Source organism: Desmodus rotundus, chromosome 13 (assembly GCF_022682495.2).
Source record: "Desmodus rotundus isolate HL8 chromosome 13, HLdesRot8A.1, whole genome shotgun sequence".
Classification (NCBI taxonomy): domain Eukaryota; kingdom Metazoa; phylum Chordata; class Mammalia; order Chiroptera; family Phyllostomidae; genus Desmodus; species Desmodus rotundus.
In genome coordinates, this window is record NC_071399.1 from 38,355,569 (window position 1) to 38,378,816 (window position 23,248).

The window sequence follows — 23,248 nt, forward strand, 5'->3', positions numbered from 1 at the left end:
TGTACATAGCATATCCCACAAATGGATCAAGAAGCTCAGCTGAAAAATACTGTTCATCAGAGAAGCAGATTTTTTTTTTTAACACGGGAAGGTGATTATCAGTGGTGTAATCTCTTTGAACACAGTATTTGTCTTTACATAATAATATACACATTTCAGAGGACTTTTTAATAAAGGAATTTAACCTATTATAAAATAGTGAGCCCCAGTTTTATATCACTATGAATTAAGAAACAAAAAGGTATCTTTTATTTATACCTTATATTACTAATTCCCCCACTGCAATGCTTCCTGCTTGAACACGAAAAATCACTAAACGCTAAATGATGCCAGATTTTCACCAGACAGCTCACTGATTATGTATCCATTTCTCTAAAGTACATCTGCAATAGAATTTTTCTTTTTTGAGTTAACTCTGGCTATAGTAGTCAATCAGAGATTATCAAATAAGTTGCAGGAAAATAGATCAATTACTTACTAGTTATGCTCTGAAAAATTTGTTTATGCTCTTAGTGTAAGTTTTAATTTGGGTTCAACAGTCCTTATTTCTGGCCTTGCTTTTGTCCATTGCTCTGCTTGTCTCTGCCCTTGAAGAACTATGAAGACGCAAGAGCAAGGAATAAACTTCACTTGTAATAATTTAAAAATAGTTTTTAATCAATCATCCAATTTAAAAATGTTTTTAGACTTTAAAAATAATTCTTTCACCTATATAGCTGAAAATAAATCACATTCCCTCTATAGGATTTTAGATATAAAAAATTTAGAATATTATTACTTATCTGTAGTTAAGATGAATAGCATTAAAATTTTTTATACACATATAAAACAGGGGTGCTTCAGCAATTTATGGTAAGAAAAGAAGCTTTATGTCAACATTGATAAGATAAGAGCACTATTCTGGAGAACTTAAAAGAAACTAAGGGAGAGGTTTTTTAAAAAAAGATTTATAATAGTTACAGAAAAAAAATTAATATGCAAATAAGGCTTTAAGACATCTTTTTTAAGAACCGACAATCAGTACCTGTTTAAATTTTCCTTGTCGTTTTGCTGCAGACTGCCCCTGGGAGTTAGAATGACATTCTGTAAGAAAACATGCATAATCTACACAGGATGGAGACACCACCTCCATCTAATTTTCTCCTGGTTTATGTTCCACCTATATGTGTCAGGGTACTTAGAAGGGTCAGGTCTGTGATCAATTTGGCAGGCTTTAAGAAAGCAACAATGCCACTTTCACTGAAATGTTATTCCTAAGAGTGAATGTTTTCAACTGTTTATTTCAAAAATTTAGTAGAGAAAAATTTTTTATCAAAACACTTTTGGAAACATTAAATTGAGCTGACAGTCTACAGAATCTGATTTTTGAGGACATCACAACAATCACATGTACCTATGCTCTCTTAGAAAAGGCATCATTCAAGTCTAAGAGAAGTAAAATTAACCTTCCCAACTACCAAAATAATAAGAAATATAATATTACTGAGGTAAGATTAAATAAACAATGTGTTGGGGATTATAATTAACTCTATAGTTTTAGGTTTTTGCTTGTCCTCAACAAAATCTATCCTGATTAAGTAATTACTGATTACAGTAATCCTACATGTTTGTAATTTCACAACTGCCTCTAAAAGAATGCAGCCAGGATGTAGTAACTATCTCTGAATTGCTAAAAGCATACTTTTAATAACATGCTTTTCTGTCACACACATGACAAGGAAGTAGACACTTCAGAAGGGTTACATGGTTGTGAACCTCTTAACTGAAGCCTTATTGCTGAAGCCCCACAGAGGAAGAAGCCATTCTACCCAAGAAACGAAGTCTACAAAAAAAGACTACTGAGACTTCTTAAACCAGTGCATCCATTAATCCAATACAATTAACTATTCATTCACTTCAAATCACACTAAAGGATATGTAAATAAATAGTATAGACTGAAATGAGACTCAAGAAATGGCAGGGGCAAACAACTTTTTCTAAGCACAAAATTCCTAAGTGATGCTTCTGTGATAGCAAATAAATCATTTTTGGTTCAATAGAAGAAATAAGTGTACTGGTTAAGATGTATGAGATCTACTCATTTTGATAACAGCATTTATTAATTGAAGCATTGGTGGTAGCTTAGTTTCTAAGAATTAATATTAAAGAGAAATACAAAATTGTAAGAATGACAACTTGTACTGGCATTGAGTGAAAATGATATGACAAAAGGTAATAGAGCTATATAGAGCTATATAAACACTATTCTTATAATAAATTGGTAATGAAAATAGATGGAAAAGTTAAAACAGGTACTTATAAATACTGAGCTCTAAAATATAACAACCAGAAACATGATTTTAATAAAAAACCCCAATAATTTTGAAACTCCAAAATAAAATGCATTACTAAAAGAAATCTCTTGTAATTATCAATATAGTTAGGTAAAACTCCAACAAGAAATTGTACAATGTGGAAAATTTTGTTTGTTAGTAATAATTGTTCTGACTAGTTTTTAGAGGTAACCCCTAAATATCCACTGTTATGTTGGTTAAAATTCTATAAAATGTTCTAATTTTAAACATCCCATTCATTTAAGCCAACCTTAATTTAGATGTATGTTTCACAGGAAATTCAATTATATTAGTCATGCAAGACAGGACAGGTTCAGGGCCACAGTAAGTTACACTTGGACAAATATAATACTCAATATTTTAAAATACAACTGAATATTAACTGACCTATGGTAGTAGTGGGAAAAATATATAATTAAAAAAATATTTTTTGCTAGCCAGATCTTCTCTTTTACCCATCCTGAAATGTAGAATTAATTCCCATCCTTAAAGAAAAGGACATTTTATAATAGGTAATTTCAGTGTAAAAATAAAAAAAACAAAAAATAAAAAACTAGTACTTACAGCTTTCTTCCCAAGTTCAGTCTTTGATAATGTTAAAGATCCTGCAAGGTAGCATCCAGGTCCTGCCCCTTTAGGTATTCTAGTAAGAAGATTCAAAAGAGAAAAAGAACAAAAGAGAAAGCTTCACAGAGATAATTAGGGGGGAAAACAAAACAACTACATTCTAAAATAATTCCTACAGCTAAGATTTCAAAAATCTTAGGGAGAAATAATTTCTGCATAAAATGGTAAATGACAACATACTACAAAATTAGCCTAATGTCATGAACTACCATTAACATGCTACAGTGTATAAGACAGGTATTAAGTGTAAGCAATGTTATCACTTACTTGTCATCAGGTAAGGAAGTAACAAAGAATGGCTGGTTATATTTGGGTGGTAGTGTTAAACTACTAGATTTCTTCTTTCCTAGAAGTGCAAGGCTATGATTTTCATGAATATCTAAGCTCAAGGTATTAGACAACCTATGAGAAACAATAAATGGAAGATCTTTGAGACGTTCCAAATCACTGATTTGCTCATGACGAATCTGTAGTCGAATTGTATAATCTCCTTTCTCCAGTTTCAAAGAATACTAAAAAGAGAAAACAACATTTAGAAAAAGTAAAGTTTAGCCAAGTATACAGAAATTACAGTAAGAGGGTAAACAGAAAGTTCCAACTTAGGGCTTACAATATATGAGGTACAGCGCAAGTTACTACACACACCTTTACATACACACAAAATCCCAATACTGCAGATGAGTAAGCAGGACCAGACACATCAGTGAACTGTCCAAGGTCACATACAGAGTAGTAAAGGGCAAAGGAGCTCAAGGCAGGTCTGACTCCCAAGCCCTCATTCTTCCCACAACTACAGGCTACTCCCATACTCTCAGCTACATCAGTCTATTCCAGACTGAGAAAAACTATGATTTCCTAGCTTATGGTTACTTAAGACATGCATAAAACAACATCCAAAATAGTAAAACTGAGGTGCTGTATAATATCTAAAAAGGATATACACAAATGTGTCTAAACATGACTGGAAATCTTTCTATTATAATCAATATGTCACATCCCTTTATTGCTGACAGGAAAAATAGGAAGGCAAGAGTGATCAAGGAATACAAGTCTACTATGCTCCATCTAGTTTAGTTTAGTTAGCCTGCTAGAGAGGATGGGATGCTCTTTCTGCATTGGCAGTTTCTTCTGATGAGATTTTAAAAGCAACCAAAGTAATGGCTCTACAGTAATTCAGCCTGTACTGGGGACATGTGACTGGGGCTTGCTCTGAGAATGAAAGGAAATCATTCCTTGAAAGACTAATCAAAAAAACGTCCATAATTTTTTTTCATTATTTCAATAAAATTACAAATGTTGTAGGTTTACCTTATTTCCTTGTAACAATATTCAATCAGGGATAAAATTTCTGTAAATTATGATTAAAAGTTTTTTTTCTTCAATACAACAGTGACAAGCACACTTCTTGGCATATAGGAAGGGCTCAATACACAGTTGTCCAATGAAAAAATAAATCAGAAAATTCTAATAAACGGAAGACACTGGGCACTGCTGCAGTACTCTTTATACAGTTAAGACCTAGGATCATTTCCAGGTGCTCATATACATTAGATGATTTGTTTTCAACCTTCAGATGAGAGAAAGCAGTGGGTGGAAAAGAGAAATACTAAAAATAAAAAGCTATGCTGGGCAGTGCTTATGTCATCCTTGCCCTCCTCTACTTCAGCATTTAATTCAGCTAAACTGCATGGCTGAAAAGCTGTCCCAGTCTGTTCTACAACAGACAATTGAGCTACCAGTGATGTGTCAAAGTATTAAATGTAAAACTATGATATTAAAAAAACCCAAATATTTCCATAACAAGAAATCAGGAATTAATTATTTCAAAAAACAGGTTATGCTAATTCTAAAAATCTGCCAATTTCATACCTGATGTGGATAGGCATCGCCTGAACCCATCTGTCTTTTATTCTGGTCAAATATGATCCACAGTTGGCTGTCAAATTCTGATTCATATAATAATTCACAAAGTAGTGGGCAGCTTGGAGTTACTTCCCCACTCTTAGGCTATAAAAAAAATAAGAATAATTACTTGACATGGTTTACATGATTTCTAATGTAGATTTATAATATTGTTATTGATAAGACTTTTACATTAAAAGTATTAAAATATTTTCTGGTGGCAGACTATTTTAGAAATGTAGAAATCATCTCCAGTATTTTGGCACTAGCAACAGGTACTTCTCTTTTACAATTTAAAAATACACACCCTGGCTGGTGTGGCTCAGTGGTTTGAATGCTAGCCTGTGAACCAGAAGGTTGCAAGCACAATTCCCGGTCAGGGCACATCCCTGGGTTTTGGGCCAGGTCCCGGGTTGGGTGTGTGTGACAGGCAATAGGTTGATATATCTCTCACATATCAATGTTTCTCTCCCTCTCTCTGCATCTCTCTAAAAATAAATAAACAAAATCTTAAACAAACAAACCTAGCCACTTATACTCATTAATAAACCAATACATATTTTCTTTTTTTAAGATTTAATTTTCATTCAAGAGAGTGGGGAAGGGGAGAAGAGAGAGAGAGAGAGACATATGAAAGAAAAACATTGATTGGTTGCCTCTGCTGGCACCCTGACTGGGGATCAAACCTGCAACCTAGGCCTGTGCCGACCAGGGAATCAAACTTGCGAACTTTCACAGCTACGGGATGCACCAACCAACTGAGCCACACTGGCCAGGGCAGCAATACATATTTTCTTTATAAAACTGAAATTTTACAATTCACTGAAATCAATCATCTCCTGAACATTATTACCAAATATTATGCTTTAATAAGATTTTACTGAAATCTTGTGGATCCTACATAAACTCTTTGTTCCAACACTTACCATTCATTCAACCTAGAAATTATTCTAATGTCTCATTGCTTTGATGCATGCTTTTCAGAAAATAATTATGCCAACTAGTATTGTAATCAGAAGGCATCAGGCATTCATGAGACACCTAACCAGTGGACAAGTAATACTGGATAGGTACCACTGAATAGATTCAGCAATTACAACAACTAAGGCTCAAAGGCCAGTTCACCACAAAGCAGAATTTGTAACTTCACACTTGAATGGTACTTAGATCACTGCAAATCGTAATTTTTCCAAAGAATAGTTTCAAATCAACCACTGTTGATTGGTAATCAACACTGACTCTATTTCATATACATATACACTGAATATACCATCCTTCTATTTAAAATTTTATGATTCAAAAACAAAACACAAAAGCTCATTGTAAAAGTATACTTTATTATAGACACTTACTTGATGAAAGTTATAGGTAAGGATCATCTCATAAAGTTGACGATTATTTGGCAAAATATCTCTTGATCCTAAAGGTTTTGTTTTTGCACTCAGTGGGCTGTAATTAGACAACTGCATAAATGATTTGACTCAAGAGTTCATTTAATGAGATAAACTATAATCAACAAAATCTGTAACATATCACAAATGACAAACAAGCATTCCTAAACACTGTCCTTTTCAGTGTATTTTATATTTTAATCATTAACTTAACTAATTGTTTCCTCACTTGACCACAGCAATAAATATAGTTTAAATTTTGCAATATTACAAAAGTAATCTTTTTATGATAAAAACATTTTCAAATGTCAACTAATAGTTGTTAATATAATCAGATCCCAATGCCAGGGCAACAATCACTAACAGTGTTGAAGGACAGGTTTTGACTGCAGATGGTGCTCGCTTCTCACAGCATGGGTCCTGCCAGGTGCACTGAGAATTTTATATCCATGTTATTTAATGCTTAGAAGCCACTGCTGGGCTTGCCTCTCAGAGACCTGCCAGGATTCCTAGGCTTGACTATCATATGCTGATTTTTCACTTCCAACATTTAGATGGGTTTAAGAAAATGACTTTCTCTTCAGGGTGTAAGAGATCTTCCCGCCCCCACCACATGAATACCCAACATTCATAGCCCTAAAACATTTAATGATACCGTAGTGTTTGCACCCAGCTCTTCAAAGTTATGCAGGGAGCCAGATCTTCATATTTCAAGGAGGATTGAACATCAAAACGGTTGATTCCTTCTGATGCATGCTATGAAGGACATTCATCAAATTAGTTTTTCAAACTTAATAGAAAATGAACTATTTTAAAACAATATATGGACCTAAAATAAACATCTAATGTGACGTTTATAAGCATCCATGAACAGGACTACTTTTAAGTTACCTGTGGTTATTTTTAGAACGAGAGGTAATTTCCCCAATGAAGTTTAAATCCAACAAGTGAGATTACTTTTCAAAAACACAAGTAACTGATATTAAAAATAATGAATCTGTGGTACTCACAATGTTTAACTGAGGAGCAGTACACACTATCCCATGGAAAGAAATGGTGTAATCAATATTGACATCACTAAGACTTGCCCACCAACGAGCAATGCAAAATTCAATTGCTTTCCCACTCTGCAAAGAAAATTATGTATGTGTAAATAATCTTTGTTCTCATTTTCTTTCAAATTATAGAATAAAAATAATAGGTGTGTCAAAGCGCTTCTATGCTTTCAAACGTTTCCTATTTGTACAGCAAGAAAATGCAAATAAATAACTTTTATCGGCTATGCTTGGAGTTATGCAAATTACAGCTGCATGGATACAGTGTAAGTATTTAAATATACAGTTATTTACTCATAATCCTACATTACTTGTCATAAAAGATCTGAGGCAGCTTTTGGAAACATACACAATAAATAATGGTGAGAACAAATTGGAGTAATAACCTAGGACCAAAGGAAAAACAATTAAGAACAATGACAGGAGAAAAGGTATCACAACTTTATAAGGCATATTCAATAGTCACAGCTGAGTTTCAGACTCAGAGATGCCTGGCAACCATAGCAAAATGATATTATGGTCACTTAAAGCTTTCTCCCCATTAAAATAATGAAAAACAAAAACTGTTCCTAGTGTTCAGTTTTATATTAAGTTTTCTAGAAATCAGTACATTAGAAAGTTTAAAGGTGAATCATAACACTGATACATACATGAACAGATGTGAAAGTACTCAGAATCATAAGATGTAGGAAAGATCATATGACCAACTGAAAATATAGCATAACGAGTTTAAGAAAGAACATCAGTACATTCACCTTCTCTGGGGGAAGGTCTAATCATTATTGTTAACACTACAGGTAAGAATGGAGATCTGCCATATTTAAAGTGATTTCTGTAGGAAACAGGAGCAGTTTCACCTATAAAGTAAATTATCCTCATGGATTCTTTACAACAAAGCAGTAATAAAATAACTTAAGTAACATGTAGAACCATCTTAAATAAGAAAATATTCTACTGTGGGATGAGGAAACAATACCAATCAGGCTACAAGGCACCAGTATCTATCAGACTAGAACTTTATTTTGACTAAATTATTTAAGAATTAAGAAGAGATTAATATTTACCTTGGACTTGGTCTCAAGTACCCTAATAGACTACCTATCTTCCCACTTCATTTGTTTGACATTAACAAAATATATAGAACCAATTAACTCTGAATATAAACTATAAAATCATATTCAAATACATAGTCCATACCAAAAACCAAAAAATTGTTTTAGGATTTTGAGTTGTTAATTAAAACTTACTAGGACAGGAAAAGCTTCAGTCAGTGTTCCTTTTTCTGGAAGGGAACAAAACTTATAAAATTCATGGCTTCGATACGCTCTTTGCTTCACAAGCTGTACTGCATGAAGAACAAACTTGGCCGACACCTCTGAAGAACATGAACACACTGTAACTTCTACAATAAAAAAGAAGCAAAATTTTAAACTTGTAAGATTTAAAATGGACATAAAGTGGTTTTAAGAATGCCTACTTATCAGGGAATAATATATCAATAATAAAATGATATATTCAAATGAAATCTGCATATTTCCTTAAAAACAAAGTATCAGTAGAGTATCAATAAAGCTGAGGATGAGAGATGGTGGCGAGGTGGGTGGGAGCAGAGCCCACTTCCCCCTGCACACAGCTAGAACACCTAGCTGATCGTCTGAGGAACAGAGTGAATAGCCAATGGAATCCCAGCTTATATGAATTTTTGAGGCCAAAACTGTAGAGGATGTTGAAAACCAGACAGTAAGGAGATTGTATTGGGACAGTAAGGTCCCTGGGACCAGCTCGGGGACCAAGGCTGCTGCGACACCTGCACTGAGGTTGGTGGTGGCTGCGGGAACTTTGGAGGAGAACTGGATCAGCAGCTCCCTCCCCTACCAAAGCAGGGAAGACAGCATGGCTCTAGGAGAGAGGCCTAGATGCTTGAAGTCGCTGGGGGGAATAAAGATGAAGTGGGAGATGCCCAGGGGTGGTGTTTACCCACTGGGAGTAGGATGCCGGCTGGGTCATTACCAGAGAAATTGGGGTGCTGGGTAACACCTGGAGAAGGGAGAAGAGTTGGGCCATGACGGACCCTGACTCAGATAGTCTCCAGTCTGGTTAGAAAGTTGGGCTGTGTGAAAACCTGGCTGCTTGTTAAGAACAGCAGGCTTAAACAAGAGGATTTTACTCAAAAAAAGGCTTTCAGCCACTATTTAAGGAATTCTTGTGAAGTGGCTGGCTCCCATGGCAGTGGGGTTGTGTGGCTGCAGGCTTGCATGGCAGCTGGCTACTGAAGAGGAAGGAGGCAGCAAGGCATATGGTCTGTTCAGAGGAGGGCAGCAGGGCTCAGGGAGATAGCAGTCCCCAGAGAGACTTAATTCAATGTGGGAGCTGAACGGCCCTTAAGAAACTTTGAGAGTAAGCAGACCCAGGCCAGCAAAGAAGGAGGTGTGTGAGACGCCCCTAATCAGTGCACCCCACAGGTGGCACAAGTGGTGGATTAAAGGCACTGGCCTGGCACAGATGGTCAGTGGGGGCCCAGCAGCCCAAGCAGCACATAGAGGACCTGGGCTGGAGGCTGGGTAACAGTGAATATTGCGGCCCAGGCCCCCATACTCACAAAACCACAAGAAGGGAGAAAAGCAAAGCCTAGCTGCGCTATGCCTGCAGCATCCAGGAACACCAGCAGAACTCCCTTGGCCAGTTCAAAGTAAGCAGGAGGCTTCCCTCCACCCACCCCCTGACCTTTTTTCCCAAGTGAGACAAATAAGACCTGGAGCTGTGAAAAGCCCAGAGACAGATCCAGAGAGGCAACACAAGGCTAATCTCAACAACTGAGAAACTGAGACAAATTTCACTTTGCTTGGTATTATTACTATTTTTTCATTATTTTTACTTCTTTTATTAGTATTTTTTATTTCTCTTCTTTCTGTTTAAAATCTCTTTGTTTTGTTTCTTTAATTGCATCGTTTGGTTTTCCTTGTTCTTTCATATTGTATTTTAATTGTCCTTCTTTCACTTCACTCTTGTTCCAATTACACACTACTCTTGGTCCTGTACTTCCTATTCTTCTTATTCAGATCATATATTTCTTGTCATATTATTGTTGTTCCAGTATTATTATAAATAGTTGTTCCATACAATTGTAAATACTACACAGTATCCTTCCCTGGTATTAGCCCATCTCACTATCTTCCTGAGCTTTATTACTGTTGTGGTTAACTCTATCTCTAACACTATGCCTGCCTTCTATCCTTTACACTCACCTTATCTCATCATCAAACTTTCCACAAGCGTGGTTTTCTGGATCCAGCTCACAATCCTTCTCCCCTCTAACAAGAGTCTTATCTCTTTACTTTTTATAAAAAGTGGCTAGTTGGTGAAATATCATGGTTAATGCTATATTTATCCAAAGGATCTCCTATCTCTTCCCTACTTGTTGGTACTTTAAATCCCATAGAATACTCTCCCACTGCCTTAACCCATTTTGCCTTCCCCTGCCACTGATCACATACAAGATTGGTGGGAGCTGTGAACACCAATACACCTGTTGATGGAGAGAACCCACCAACAAAGGAACCACCAAATGGTACAAACCTAATTACAACAAGAGAGCCCACACAAATAAGAAAAGGCGACCCTAGAGTATCCAGACAAGGAGATCAAAGAGACCACACCACTGAACCCCACAGGACTCCTACCACTGAAGTTCACCCTAAGAAGACAGCTATCAAAGCAGAACATGAGAAAGCACAGAAACAAACAAAGTCACCTGAAATGGGGAGACAAAAAAGAACCTGCAATCAAAAGAAGTGCAAGACTCCCCAGTAGATGGAGGTAAGCAAACTATCAGATATTGAATTCAAAATAATGGTTATAAGGATGCTCAAGGAATTCACAGACAACTACAAGGAATTGAGTGAGAACTACGACAGTATGAAAAAGGAAACAAAAACTTTAAACAAAAACCATGAAGAAATGAAAAATACAATTTCTGAAATAAAAAACACACTAGAAAAAGTTACATGCAGGCTGGATGAAGCAGAGGACTGAATTAGTGGTCTGGAAGACAAGGTGGAAAGAAACACCCAGGTAGAGCAGCTACAGGAAAAATGACTCAAAAAATATGAAGACACATTAAGGGAACTCCAAGATAACACAAAATTCAACATCATTTTGAATCATAAGAATACCAGAAGGAGAAGAAAAGGAACAAGGGATAGAAACCCTGTTTGAAAAAATAATGACAGGAAACTTTCCAAACCTGCTAAGGGAAAAAGCCATGTAAGTTCAGGAAGCACAGCAGGTCCCACTCAAGATGAACCCAAAGAGGCCTACATCAAGATCCATCATAACTAAAACGCCAAGTTTTAAAGACAAGAGAGAGAATCCTAAAAGCAGCAAGGGAGAACCAAGAAGTGAAATAAAGAGGGGCTCTGATAAGGCTAGCAGCTGACTTCTCAAAGAAACATTACAAGCCAGGAGAAAACAGCAAGAAATATTCCAAAAAGTGAAAAACAAAGGCCTGCAACCAAGACTACTCTATCTAGCAAGGCTCCCAATTAAAGGGGAAGGCCAAATAAAGAGTTTCCCAGCAAAAGAAGGCTGAAAGAATACACCTCCACCAACCTAGCACTGCAAGATATGCTGAAGGGACTGCTTTAGAAAGGAAGAAAAAGAATGAGAGAGAGGAACACAGGTACAAAGTGGGAAAAATGAATAAATACCTATCAACAACAACCTTAAATGTAAATGGATTAAATGCTCCAATCAAAAGACATAGGGTAGCTGAATGGATAAGAAATCATGACCCACACATATGCTGCTTACAAGAGACCCACCTCAGAAAAAAAGACCTACACAGACTGGAAGTGAAGGGTTGGAAAAATGTATTCAAAGCATGGACAGGAAAAAAAAGCTGGAGTAGCAATACTTATATCAGATAAAATAGACTTCAACACAAAAGCCATAAAAAGAGACACTGAAGGACACTTCACAATATTCAAGTGAAGAATCCATCAGGAAGACATGAGCATTGTAAATATATATGCACCCAACAGAGGAGCACCCAAATACATAGGGAAATTCCTGGAGGACTGCAAGAAAGATATAGATGGCAACACAATTATAAGAGGGGATTTTAATACCCCATTTTCAAAAATGGACAGATCTTCCAAACATAATATCAACAAAGATATTGCAGCATAGAACAATGCCCTACAACAAATGGACTTTAACAGATATATACAGAACCTTTCATCCCAAAGAAGCAAAGTACTCATTCTTTTCAAATGCCCATGGAATATTTTCAAAGACAGACCACATAATAGGACACAAAACAAGCTTCAACAAATTCAAGAAAACTGAAATCATATCAAGAATTTTCTCTGACCTCAAGGGACTGAAACTAGAAACCAACCGCAAGAAAAAAACTAAAAAAAAAAAAAAATCAAATTCACAGAGATTGAATAGCATGCTATTAAATAATGAATGGTTTAAGAATAAGATCAAAGAAGAAATCATAATTTTCTGGAAAAACATGAAAATGAACACACAAAAGTCCAAAACTTATAGGACACAGCAAAGGCAGTCGAGAGGAAAGTTCATAGAAATACAGACCTACCTAAAAAAGACAGAAACATTTAAAATAAATATCATAACACTACATCTACATGAACTGGAGAAACAACAAAAAAGACTGCCCAGAGCAAGTACAAGGAAGGAAAAAACTAAGATCAAAGTAGAATTAAATGACATAGAGACTAAAAAAAAACAAACCAAGTGATCAATAAATGCAGGAGCTGGTTCTTTGAAAAATTACACAAAATTGACAACCTTTTAGCAGACTCATCAAGGAAAAAAGAGAGAGGATCAAAATAAACACAACTAAAAATGAAAGAGGAGAGATTACAACTGATACCACAGAAATACAAAGGATTGAAAGAAATTACTACGAAGAACTGTATGCTAAGAAATTTGAAAACCTAGATGAAATGGACACATTTCTAGAAAAATATAATCTTCCAAAACTGAATGAAGAAGAAGCAGAAAACCTGAACAGACCAATCACAGCAGACGAAATTGAAGCAGTCATCAAAAAACTCCCAACACACAAAAGCCCTGGACCAGATGGTTTCACAGGAGAATTCTACAAAGCATTTAAGGAAGAGCTAACCCCTATCCTTCACAGACTATTCAAAAAAATCCAAACTCATGGAAGACTCACAAACTCTTTTTATGAAGCCAGCATCATCCTAATCCCAAAACCAGAGAAAGACACAACAAAGAAAGAAAACTTCAGGCCAATATCGCTGATGAACATAGACGCTAAAATTCTCAACAAAATATTTGCAAACCGCATCCAGCAATACATTAAAAAGATCATACACCATTCCCAAGTTGGATTCATTCCAGGGATGCAAGGATGGTACAATATTTGCTAATCAATAAACATAATACATCACATCAACAACAGCAAAGACAAAAATCACATGATCATGTCAATAGATGCGGAAAAAGCATTTGATAAGATACAGCACCCATTTCTGATAAAAACACTCAGCAAAGTAGAAATAGAGGGAGCATTCCTGAACATAATAAAGGCCATATATGACAGACCTACAGCCAACATCATACTCAATGGACAAAAACTTAGAGCTTTCCACTAAGATTGGGAACAAGACAAGGATGCCCTCTCTCACCACTCCTATTCAACATAGCATTGGAAGTCCTAGACACGGCAATCAGACAAGAAAAAGCAATAAAAGGCATCCAAATTGGAAAGGAGGAAATGAAACTGTCACTGTTTGCAGATGACATGATAGTGTACATGGAAAATTCTATAGACTCCACCAAAAAACTGCTCGACCAAATAAATGAATTTGGCAAAACAGCTGGTTACAAAGTCAATACTCAGAAATCAAATGCATTCCTGTATACCAACAACAAAACAGCAGAAACAGAAATCAGGAAAAAAATCCCATTTGATATAGCACCAAGAAAAATAAAGTACCTAGGAGTAAACCTAACCAAGGAGGTAAATGACCTGTACTCAGAAAACTACACAACACTGAAGAAAGAAATTAAGGAAGACACAAACAAATGGAAGCATGTACCATGCTCATGGATTGGAAGAATTAACATCATCAAAATGGACATACTACCCAAGGCGATTTATAGATATAATGCAATCCCTATTAGAGTACCCATGACATATTTCACAGATACAGAACAAACATTTCAGAAATTTATATGGAACCATAAACGACCCCGAATAGCTGCAGCAATTTTGAGAAAGAAGAACAAGGCAGGAGGGATCATAATACCTGATATCAAACTGTATTACAAGGCCATCGTAATCAAAACAGCCTGGTACTGGCATAAAAACAGGCACATAGACCAATGGAACAGAACAGACAGCCCAGAAATAAACCCAAGGTTTTATGGTCAATTAATATTTGACAAAGGAGGCAGGAGCATAAAATGGAGCCAAAACAGCCTCTTCAACAGATGGTGTTGGGAGATCTGGACAGCTACGTGCAAAAAAATGAAACTCGATCGCCAACTTACACCATACACAAAAATAAACTCAAGATGGATAAAAGACTTAAATATAAGTTGTAACACCATAAAAGTCCTTGAGGAAAAAATTGGCAAGAAAACCTCAGACATTCCACGCAGCGACATCCTCACAGACATGTCCCCTAAAGCAAGGGACATAAAGGAAATAATAAACAAATGGGAACTCATCAAAATAAAAAGCTTCTGCATGGCTAAAGAAAACAGCGCCAAATTACAAAGTGAACCAACAGTATGGGAAAACATATTTGCTAATGATACCTCAGACAAGGGCCTGATCTCCAAAATATATAAAGAACTCACACGACTCCACTCCAGGAAGACAAACAACCCAGTTAGAAAATGGGCAAAGGACTTGAACAGACACTTCTCCAAGGAGGACATACAGATGGTCCAGAGACATATGAAAAGTTGCTCAGCATCACTAGCCATCAGAGAGATGCAAATTAAAACCACAATGAGGTACCATCTCACACCAGTCAGAGTGGCCAGCATAAACAAATCCACAAACAAATGCTGGAGAGGATGCGGAGAAAAGGGAACCCTAGTGCACTGTTGGTGGGAATGCAGACTGGTGAGGCCACTGTGGAAAACAGTATGGAATTTCCTCAGAGAAAACTAAAAATGGAACTGCCCTTTGACCCAGCAATTCCGCTGCTGGGATTATACCCTAGGAATACTGAAACACCAATCCAACAGAACCTGTGCACCCCAATGTTCATAGCAGCACAATTTACAATAGCCAAGTACTGGAAGCAACCTAAGTGCCCATCAGCAAACGAGTGGATCCAAAAACTATGGTATATGTACACAATGGAATTCTATGCAGCAGAGAGAAAGAAGGAGCTTATACCCTTTGCAACAGCATGGATGGAACTGGAGAGCATTATGTTAAGTGAAATAAGCCAGGTGGTGAGGGACCAATACCATATGATCTTACCTTTAACTGGAACATAATCAATAGAAGAAAAAAGCAAACAAAATATAACCAGAGACATTGAAGTTAAGAACAATCTAGCAATAGCCAGGGGGGAGTGGGGTGGGGAGAGTGGGAAGAGGGGATTACAGGAACTACTATAAAGGACACATGGACAAAATCAAGTGGGAGGGTGCAGGTGGGGGAGGGAGGTGGGTTCAGCTGGGGTGGTGTGGAGGGATGGGGAGAAAGGGCATACAGCTGTAACTGAATAACAATAAAAATTAAAAAAAAATAAATAAATGGAAAAACAAAACAAGACAAAAAAAAATGAATGAAGAAGAAGTAGAAAGCATCATCAGACCAGTAACAGCTGATGAAATAGAAGCAGTAATCATAAAACTCCCTGCACACAAAAGCTCTGGACCAGATGGTTACACAGGAGAATTTTCCAAAACATTTAAGGAAGAGTTAACCCCTATCCTTTTCAGACAGTTCCAAAAAATAAAGAAGAGGGAAGACTCCCAAACTCTTTTTACAAAGCCATCACCACTCTAATTCCAAAACCAGATAAAGATACAACAAAGAAAGAAACCTTCAGGCTAGTATCGCTGATGAACATAGATGTTAAAATCCTCAACAAAACATTGACAAACCGTATCCAGCAATAGGTTAAAAAGATCGTACATCATGATCAAGTGGGATTCATCACACTGATGCAAGGATGGTACAACATGCACAAATCTATAAATGTAATACACCACATAAACAAAAGGAAAGACAAAAACCACATGATCATACCAATAGATGTGGAAAAAGAATTTGATAAGGTACAGCACCCATTTATGATGAAAATACTCAGCAATGTGGGAGTTGAGGGACCATTCCAGAATGTGATAAAGGAAACTTACAGCCAGCATCTTACTCAACAGGCAACAACTAAAAGTTTTCCCGCTAAGATCAGGAATAAGACAAGGATGTCTACTTTCACCATTTTTATTCAACAGAGTATTGGCAGTTCTAGCCACAGCAATCAGACAAGACGAAATAAAAGGCATCCATATTGGAAAGGAGGGAGTAAAACAGTCACTGTTTGCAGACTATATAATAGTGTATATAGAAAACCCCATAGAATCCATCCAAAAAACACTCGAGCTAATAAATGAATTTGGCAAAACAGCAGGGTTCAAAGTCAATATTCAGAAATTAAAGGCAGTTTAATACACTACCAACAAAAGATCAGAATCAGAGGTCAAGAAAAAAATCCTATTTTCAATGACAACAAGAAAAATAAAGTACCTAGGAATGAACCTAACCAAGGAGGTAAAAGATCTGTACTCATGAAAACTACACAATATTGAAGAAAGAAATGAAGGAAGACACTAACAAATGGAAGCATATACCCTGTTCATGGATTGGAAGAATCAACATCATCAAAATGTCCATACTACCCAAAGCAATGTACAGATTCAATGCAATCCCTATTAAAATACCAATGATATATTTACTGATTTAGAATAAACATTTCAAAAATTTATATACTGTAATCAAAACAGTCTGGTACTGGCATAAGAACAGATACAATAGACTAATGGAACAGAATAGAGAGCGCAGAAATAAACCCAAGTATCTATGGTCAATTAATATTTGACAAAGGGGTAGAAGCATAAAATGGGAGTAAAAATAGCCTCTTCAACAAATGGTGTTGGGAGACCTGGACAGCTACGTGCACAAAAATGAAATTTGACCATCAACTTACACCATAGACAAAAATAAACTCAAGGTGGATAAAAGGCTTAAATATAAGTCATGACACCATAAAAGTCATTGAGGAGAACTAGGTAAGGAAATCTCAGATATTCCTTGCAGAAATATTTTCTAGGGACAGCAATATTATGTCCCTAGAGCAAGGGACATAGAGGAAACAATAAACAAATGGGATCTCATCAAAATTAAAAGTTTCTTCATGGCTAAAGAAAACATCATTAAAATCAAAAGAGAACTAACTGTATGGGATATTTGCAGATGATACCTCAGACAAGGGTTTGATCTCCAAAATACATAAAGAACTCACATGACTCCACTCTGGGAACACAATCAGCCCAATTAAAAAATGGGTAAAGGAACTGAACAGACACCTCTCCAAGGAGGACATACAGAGGGTCCAGAGACATATGAACAGATGCTCAGCATCACTAGCCATCAGAGAGATGCAAATTAAAGCCACAATGAGATATGACTTCACAATGGTTAGAATGACCATCATAAACAAATCAACAAACAACAAGTGTTGGAGAGGTTGTGGAGAAAAGGGAACTCTAGTGCACTGTTGGTGGGAATGCAGACTGGTGCAGCCACTGTGGAAAAGAGTATGGAATTTCCTCAGAAAACTAAAAATGCAACTGCCTTTTGACCCAGCAATTACTCTGTTGGGATTATACCCTAAGAGCCCTGAAACACCAATTCAAAAGAACTGATGCACCCCAATGTTCATAGTTGTACAATTCACAATAGCCAAGTTCTGGAAACAACATAAGTGCCCATCAGTAAACGAGTGGATAAAAAAACTATGGTACATTTACACTTGGAATGCTATGCAGCAGAAAGAAAGAAAGAGCTCCTACCCTTCGTGATAGCATGGATGGATCTGAAGAGCATTATGCTAAGTGAAACAAGTGAAGCAGTGAACGAGAAATAGCTTATGATCTCACCAATAATTGGATCCTAATCAACAAAACAAACAAACAAGCAAAATACAACCAGAGACAAATAAAGACCAATATGACCATAATCAGAGAGCAGGATGGAGAGGGATAACAGGGGATAAAGGGAGGGTTGGGGCATCAAGGAATATGTATGAAGGACACATGGACAAAGCCAAAGGGGGCAGGTTCGAGGTTGGGAGGTGGGCATTGGTTTGACGGAGTGGGGGTGTGGTGGGGTAAAAATGGGGACAAATATATTTACTTGAACAAAAATAAAAATAATTAAAAAATAATTACCCTAAAAAAAAAAGCTGAAGAGACAGAAGTCCCAGTTATGGAAAATAAATAAATCAGTATTAAAATAAACTATGGGAGAGAAGATGATGGCAGAAGAGTGAATGAAAGTCACACTAACTTCCTCCCTGTACCAATTTGGAATTACAAATAAATTATGGAGAACTCACCCAGAACAAACAACTGAGCAATAGTGAGAGAGAATTATTATAACCTTGGACAGACAGAAGAATAAGCTTTAGCACAACCAGTCCAGTAAGGAGTGGAATAGAGACTCAAGAGGGCTGGCTGGGTGCCCACAGGCCACAGTGCCCGAGGGATAATTAAGTGGCTGGTTGCCCTGAAAAGAATGGGGTCTAAAGCCTAAGCTGGGATCCCCAGCCTAGAGCACCAGAGCCCAAAAAGTACACAGATAAGAACCAAGTGGCGAAAAGCAGCAGGGTTAATCTAGAATGACTAGATTAACAACTAAAGGAGACAGTCAGGGACAGGAGATGCCTGGAAGTCTTAAATTGGCTGCCCAAGGTCAGATGGGGTCATCATCTGACATCACCAGAGGTGGATCCAGAAATAAAAAACAGTGATAAATACTAGAGGCTACCGAGACGAAATCCTCCTTGATCTCCACGATTTGTGATATTTTTTTTCCTGCATAGCTTTTAACATTTATTTCTTGTCCATCAAGTTTGTACATATTAAGTCACTAGATTTTATACTATAGTTTATTTGAATTCAAATATTTTGCTCCTCCGCCCCCTTACCACATTTTACCTTCTTCTTTGCTCTAATTATTTTCATTTCAAATTTTGTTTTCTCTCTTGCTACAACTTGTTTCCATTCCACATTCTTACTATTTCTCCTCCATTCAGACACACAAAAGCAATTTTCTTGTCAATGATCATCTCATATCCTTTCTCTTGCTCTTAAAATACCGGTGTTCTCTCTCCACCTTTAGCAATCTTTGCTAGTTGGTTGTGGTAGAGTAGATATTGTTATACTTTTTTCAGTTTTATCTCTAGATCTTCACTAATTTTGTATTTCAAATATCAAATTTTACTGGTCCCCTCTCCTATTCCTTTTTTTTATCTCAAGTTGTTAATTTTACCCTTAGCCTGTTTTTTTCTTTTTGTTCTTTCTTCTATTTCTCTTTCATCCTCCCCTTTTATTTTTCTTTATTCTCCTTTGTTTTTCCTTTTTTATTTTTCCTTTCATCTGAAATTCTAATTTTTCCCTGTCTTAGCCTGGTTTTTGTTCCTCACTCTTACTATTCCCTCTTGTTCTATCACTTCAAAATCCCTCCCGATTCCTCAAGACATCTCTTAAGCTTTTCCTTGTTTCTTTTCTTCCTCTAATTCTCATACCACCTATATTAATTTTAGCTTGTTCGTTGTTGATAGTATTGTGGTGGATCTTTCTCTGCAATTTGGCTCCTATATTGTTATTATTTACTATTTTTCCAACCTTTTTCTTTCTCTCTCACCTTATTTTACCTTATTTTAATTTCTGTTTAAACCTAATACTATATGCTTTCCTCCTCGTACTCCACTCCACATTCCTCATTCCCTTTTCTATTCATGATGTAAATTTTACATTCTCTTTTCACGTTGCTCCAACTCCCAACACTTATTAGGTCACCTCCCTCTACATTCTCAAAATCATTTTTCTTTCAGTAGGCCATGTCATATCTGCTCTCCTTCCTCATAACAGTCTTAATCTCCTTACACCCATATTAATACTGGTTCATTTCCTGTTGATAGTGGGACTGTGCGGGGAGTTATTTTTGAGGGAGTGGGTTTGTTTCCTGGGTTTTGTGGTTTTGTTCTGGCAGCACTTGCACAACAGAATATGAGATGTGGTGGTTGGAGTGACCCCCAGTAAAACAGCTGAAGGGAAAGACCCAACAAAGAAAGATACAACAACAATCAATCATACAATTAAACAATCAATTATACCCAATTTTATCCAGAGAACCAACATAAATGGCATAAAGGGCATCCCAAGAGCATCAAGTTCAGGAGATCAAGGAGACCACATCACTGAATCTCAGAGGTTGCCTACCATAGAAGATCACACCACAAATGCAGGAAATTAGAACAGATTAAGTTAAGATGCAGAAGCAAACAAGAAGAGTCTCACAAATAATGGTAAGACAAAGAAACAATCCCCAAGTGAAAGGAAAGCAGGGAGCTTCAGAAAGAATGCTAAATGAAACAGAAGCAAGTCAACTATCAGATATTGAGTTCAAAACATGGTTATAAGGAAGCTCAATGAGCTCATTGAGAATTATCAATGAGCTCATTGAGAAAACTACAGGGAAACAACAAGGAACTTACTGCAAACTTTATAAGCATGAAAGAGGACAGAGAAACAATTGACAAAGGCCAAGAGGAAATGAAGAACACAATTTCTGAATTGAAAAACACAGTAGAAGGAATCAAAAGCAGGCTAGGAGAAGCAGAGGACTGAATCAGTGAGCTGGAGGACAAGGTAGAAAATAATTGCCAGTAACAGCAAGAAAATGAAAAAAGACTGAAAAAAAAATGAAGAGGGGTTGAGGGAACTGCAGGACAACATGAAACGTAATAATATCCATATGATAGGGATACCAGAAGGAGAAGAAGAGCAACGAATAGAAAACCTGTTTGAAAAGGTAATAATGGAAAATTTCCCTTGTTTGATGAGAGAAAAAGTCACACAAATCCAAAGGGTCCTCATCAAGAGGAACCCAAAGAGGCCCACTTCAAAACACATCATGAGTAAAATGGCAAGATTTAAAGACAAAGAGAAAATCCTAAAGTCAGCAAGACAGAAACAAAAAGTAGCATACAAGGGAGCCCCAATAAGGCTAGCAGCTGACTTCTCAACATAAATACTATAAGCCAGAAGGGAATGGCAAGAAATACTCCAAGTAATGAAAATGAAAGGCGTGCTACCAAGACTACTTTATACAGCAAGGCTCTCAATGAAAATGGAAGGCGAAATAAGGAGTTGTCCCGACAAAACGAGGATGAAATAATACACTTCCAACAAAACAGCACTGAAAGAGATGCTAAAGGGACTGTTTTAAGAAAATGAAGAAAAAGAGTGAGAGAGAGAACAGCAGCAGTACAAAGGGGGTGAAATGGCAATGAGTAAGTACCTATCAGTAATAACCTTAAATGTAAATGGATTGAATGTTCCAATCAAAAGACACAATATAGCACAATGGATAAGAAAACATGACCTGCACATAGGCTGCCTACAAGAGACCCACCTCAGAACAAAAGACCTACACAGAGTGAAAGTGAATGGTTGGAAAAAAGTATTCCAAGTAAACGGACAGGGAAAAAAAGCCAGGGTAGCCATATTTACATCAGACAAAATAGACTTCAAAACAAAGGCCATAAAAAGAGTCACAGAAGGACACTTCTCAATAAGAGAAAAATCCATCAAGAAGACATACATATTGTATACATATATGCACCCAACCAGCACCCAAATATATAAGGAAAATCTTGAAGGGATTCAAGAAAGATATAAACAGCAACACATTTATACTACAGGATTTTAATACCCCAGTGTCAACAATGGATAGGTCTTCCAAGCAAAATATCAAAAAGGATATTGTGGAACTGAATGAGGCCTTAGATCAAATGAGGTTAACTGATATATATAGGACCTTACATCCCAAATAAGCAAAATACACATTATTTTCAGATGCATGTGGAACATTTCAAAGATAGCCCACATGACTGCACAGAAAACAAGCCTCAATGAATTCAAGAGAATTGACATCATATCAAGCGACTTCTGGCCAACATGGAGGCGTAGGTAGATACACTGTGCCTCCTCCACAATGCAAAGAAGGACGACAACAATTTAAAAACAAAAAACCAACCAGAATTGACAGAAAATCAAATTGTATGGAAGTCCAACAACCAAGGAGATAAAGAAGAAACATTCATACAGACCAGTAGGAGGGTCTGAGACAGGAAGCTTGGCGGGGAGGACTCGCGGGCAAGGTATCGGCTGGTGGACCCAGCGAGGTGGCAGACCGTGGAATGGGGCAGGCCAGGCTGCAGCTAGCAGACCCCACAAGGTGGTGGCTGGCAGACCCTGCAGCCCCACACTTACACATAGATAAACCTGGAGGAACAGCGGGGGAGCAGGGCAGACCATGCAACCCAGGGCTCCAGCACGGGGAAATAAAGCCTCAAACCTCTGATTGAAAACACCCGTGGGGGTTGAGGCAGCAGCAGGAGAAACTCCCAGCCTCAAAGGACAGTTCGTTGAAGAGACCCACAGGGGCCTAGAGTGTGCACAAGCCCACCCACTCAGGAATCAGCACCAGAGGGGCCCAATTTGATTGTGGGTAGCAGAGAGAGTGACTGAAATCCGGCAGAGAGTGAAGCAAGCGCCACTGCTCCCTCTAGGCCTCTCCCCCACATACAGCATCACAGCACAGCGACCAGCGTTACCCCACCCTGG

The 23,248-nt window shown here is 37.2% G+C and overlaps 1 protein-coding gene across 5 annotated transcripts in view; it reads right to left on the reverse strand.

Annotated features, from left to right (window-relative positions):
- Positions 1–23,248, reverse strand: part of TPP2 (tripeptidyl peptidase 2) — a 113,630-nt gene that overhangs the window by 24,220 nt on the left and 66,162 nt on the right. For 2 of the 5 annotated variants that reach the window (XM_024578811.4, XM_053916431.1), the window contains exons 17-24: positions 8,557–8,711; positions 7,265–7,381; positions 6,910–7,010; positions 6,216–6,312; positions 4,831–4,968; positions 3,229–3,473; positions 2,899–2,977; positions 1,025–1,063 (exon numbers count right to left, since the gene is read on the reverse strand). In XM_024578811.4, coding sequence (XP_024434579.2) covers positions 1,025–1,063; positions 2,899–2,977; positions 3,229–3,473; positions 4,831–4,968; positions 6,216–6,312; positions 6,910–7,010; positions 7,265–7,381; positions 8,557–8,711 — 971 coding nt within the window. Of the gene's footprint in view, positions 1–478; positions 597–1,024; positions 1,064–2,898; positions 2,978–3,228; positions 3,474–4,830; positions 4,969–6,215; positions 6,313–6,909; positions 7,011–7,264; positions 7,382–8,556; positions 8,712–23,248 lie in introns of all 5 variants that reach the window. The other 3 variants (XR_011650737.1, XM_024578812.4, XR_008425904.1) reach the window with 2 other exon arrangements.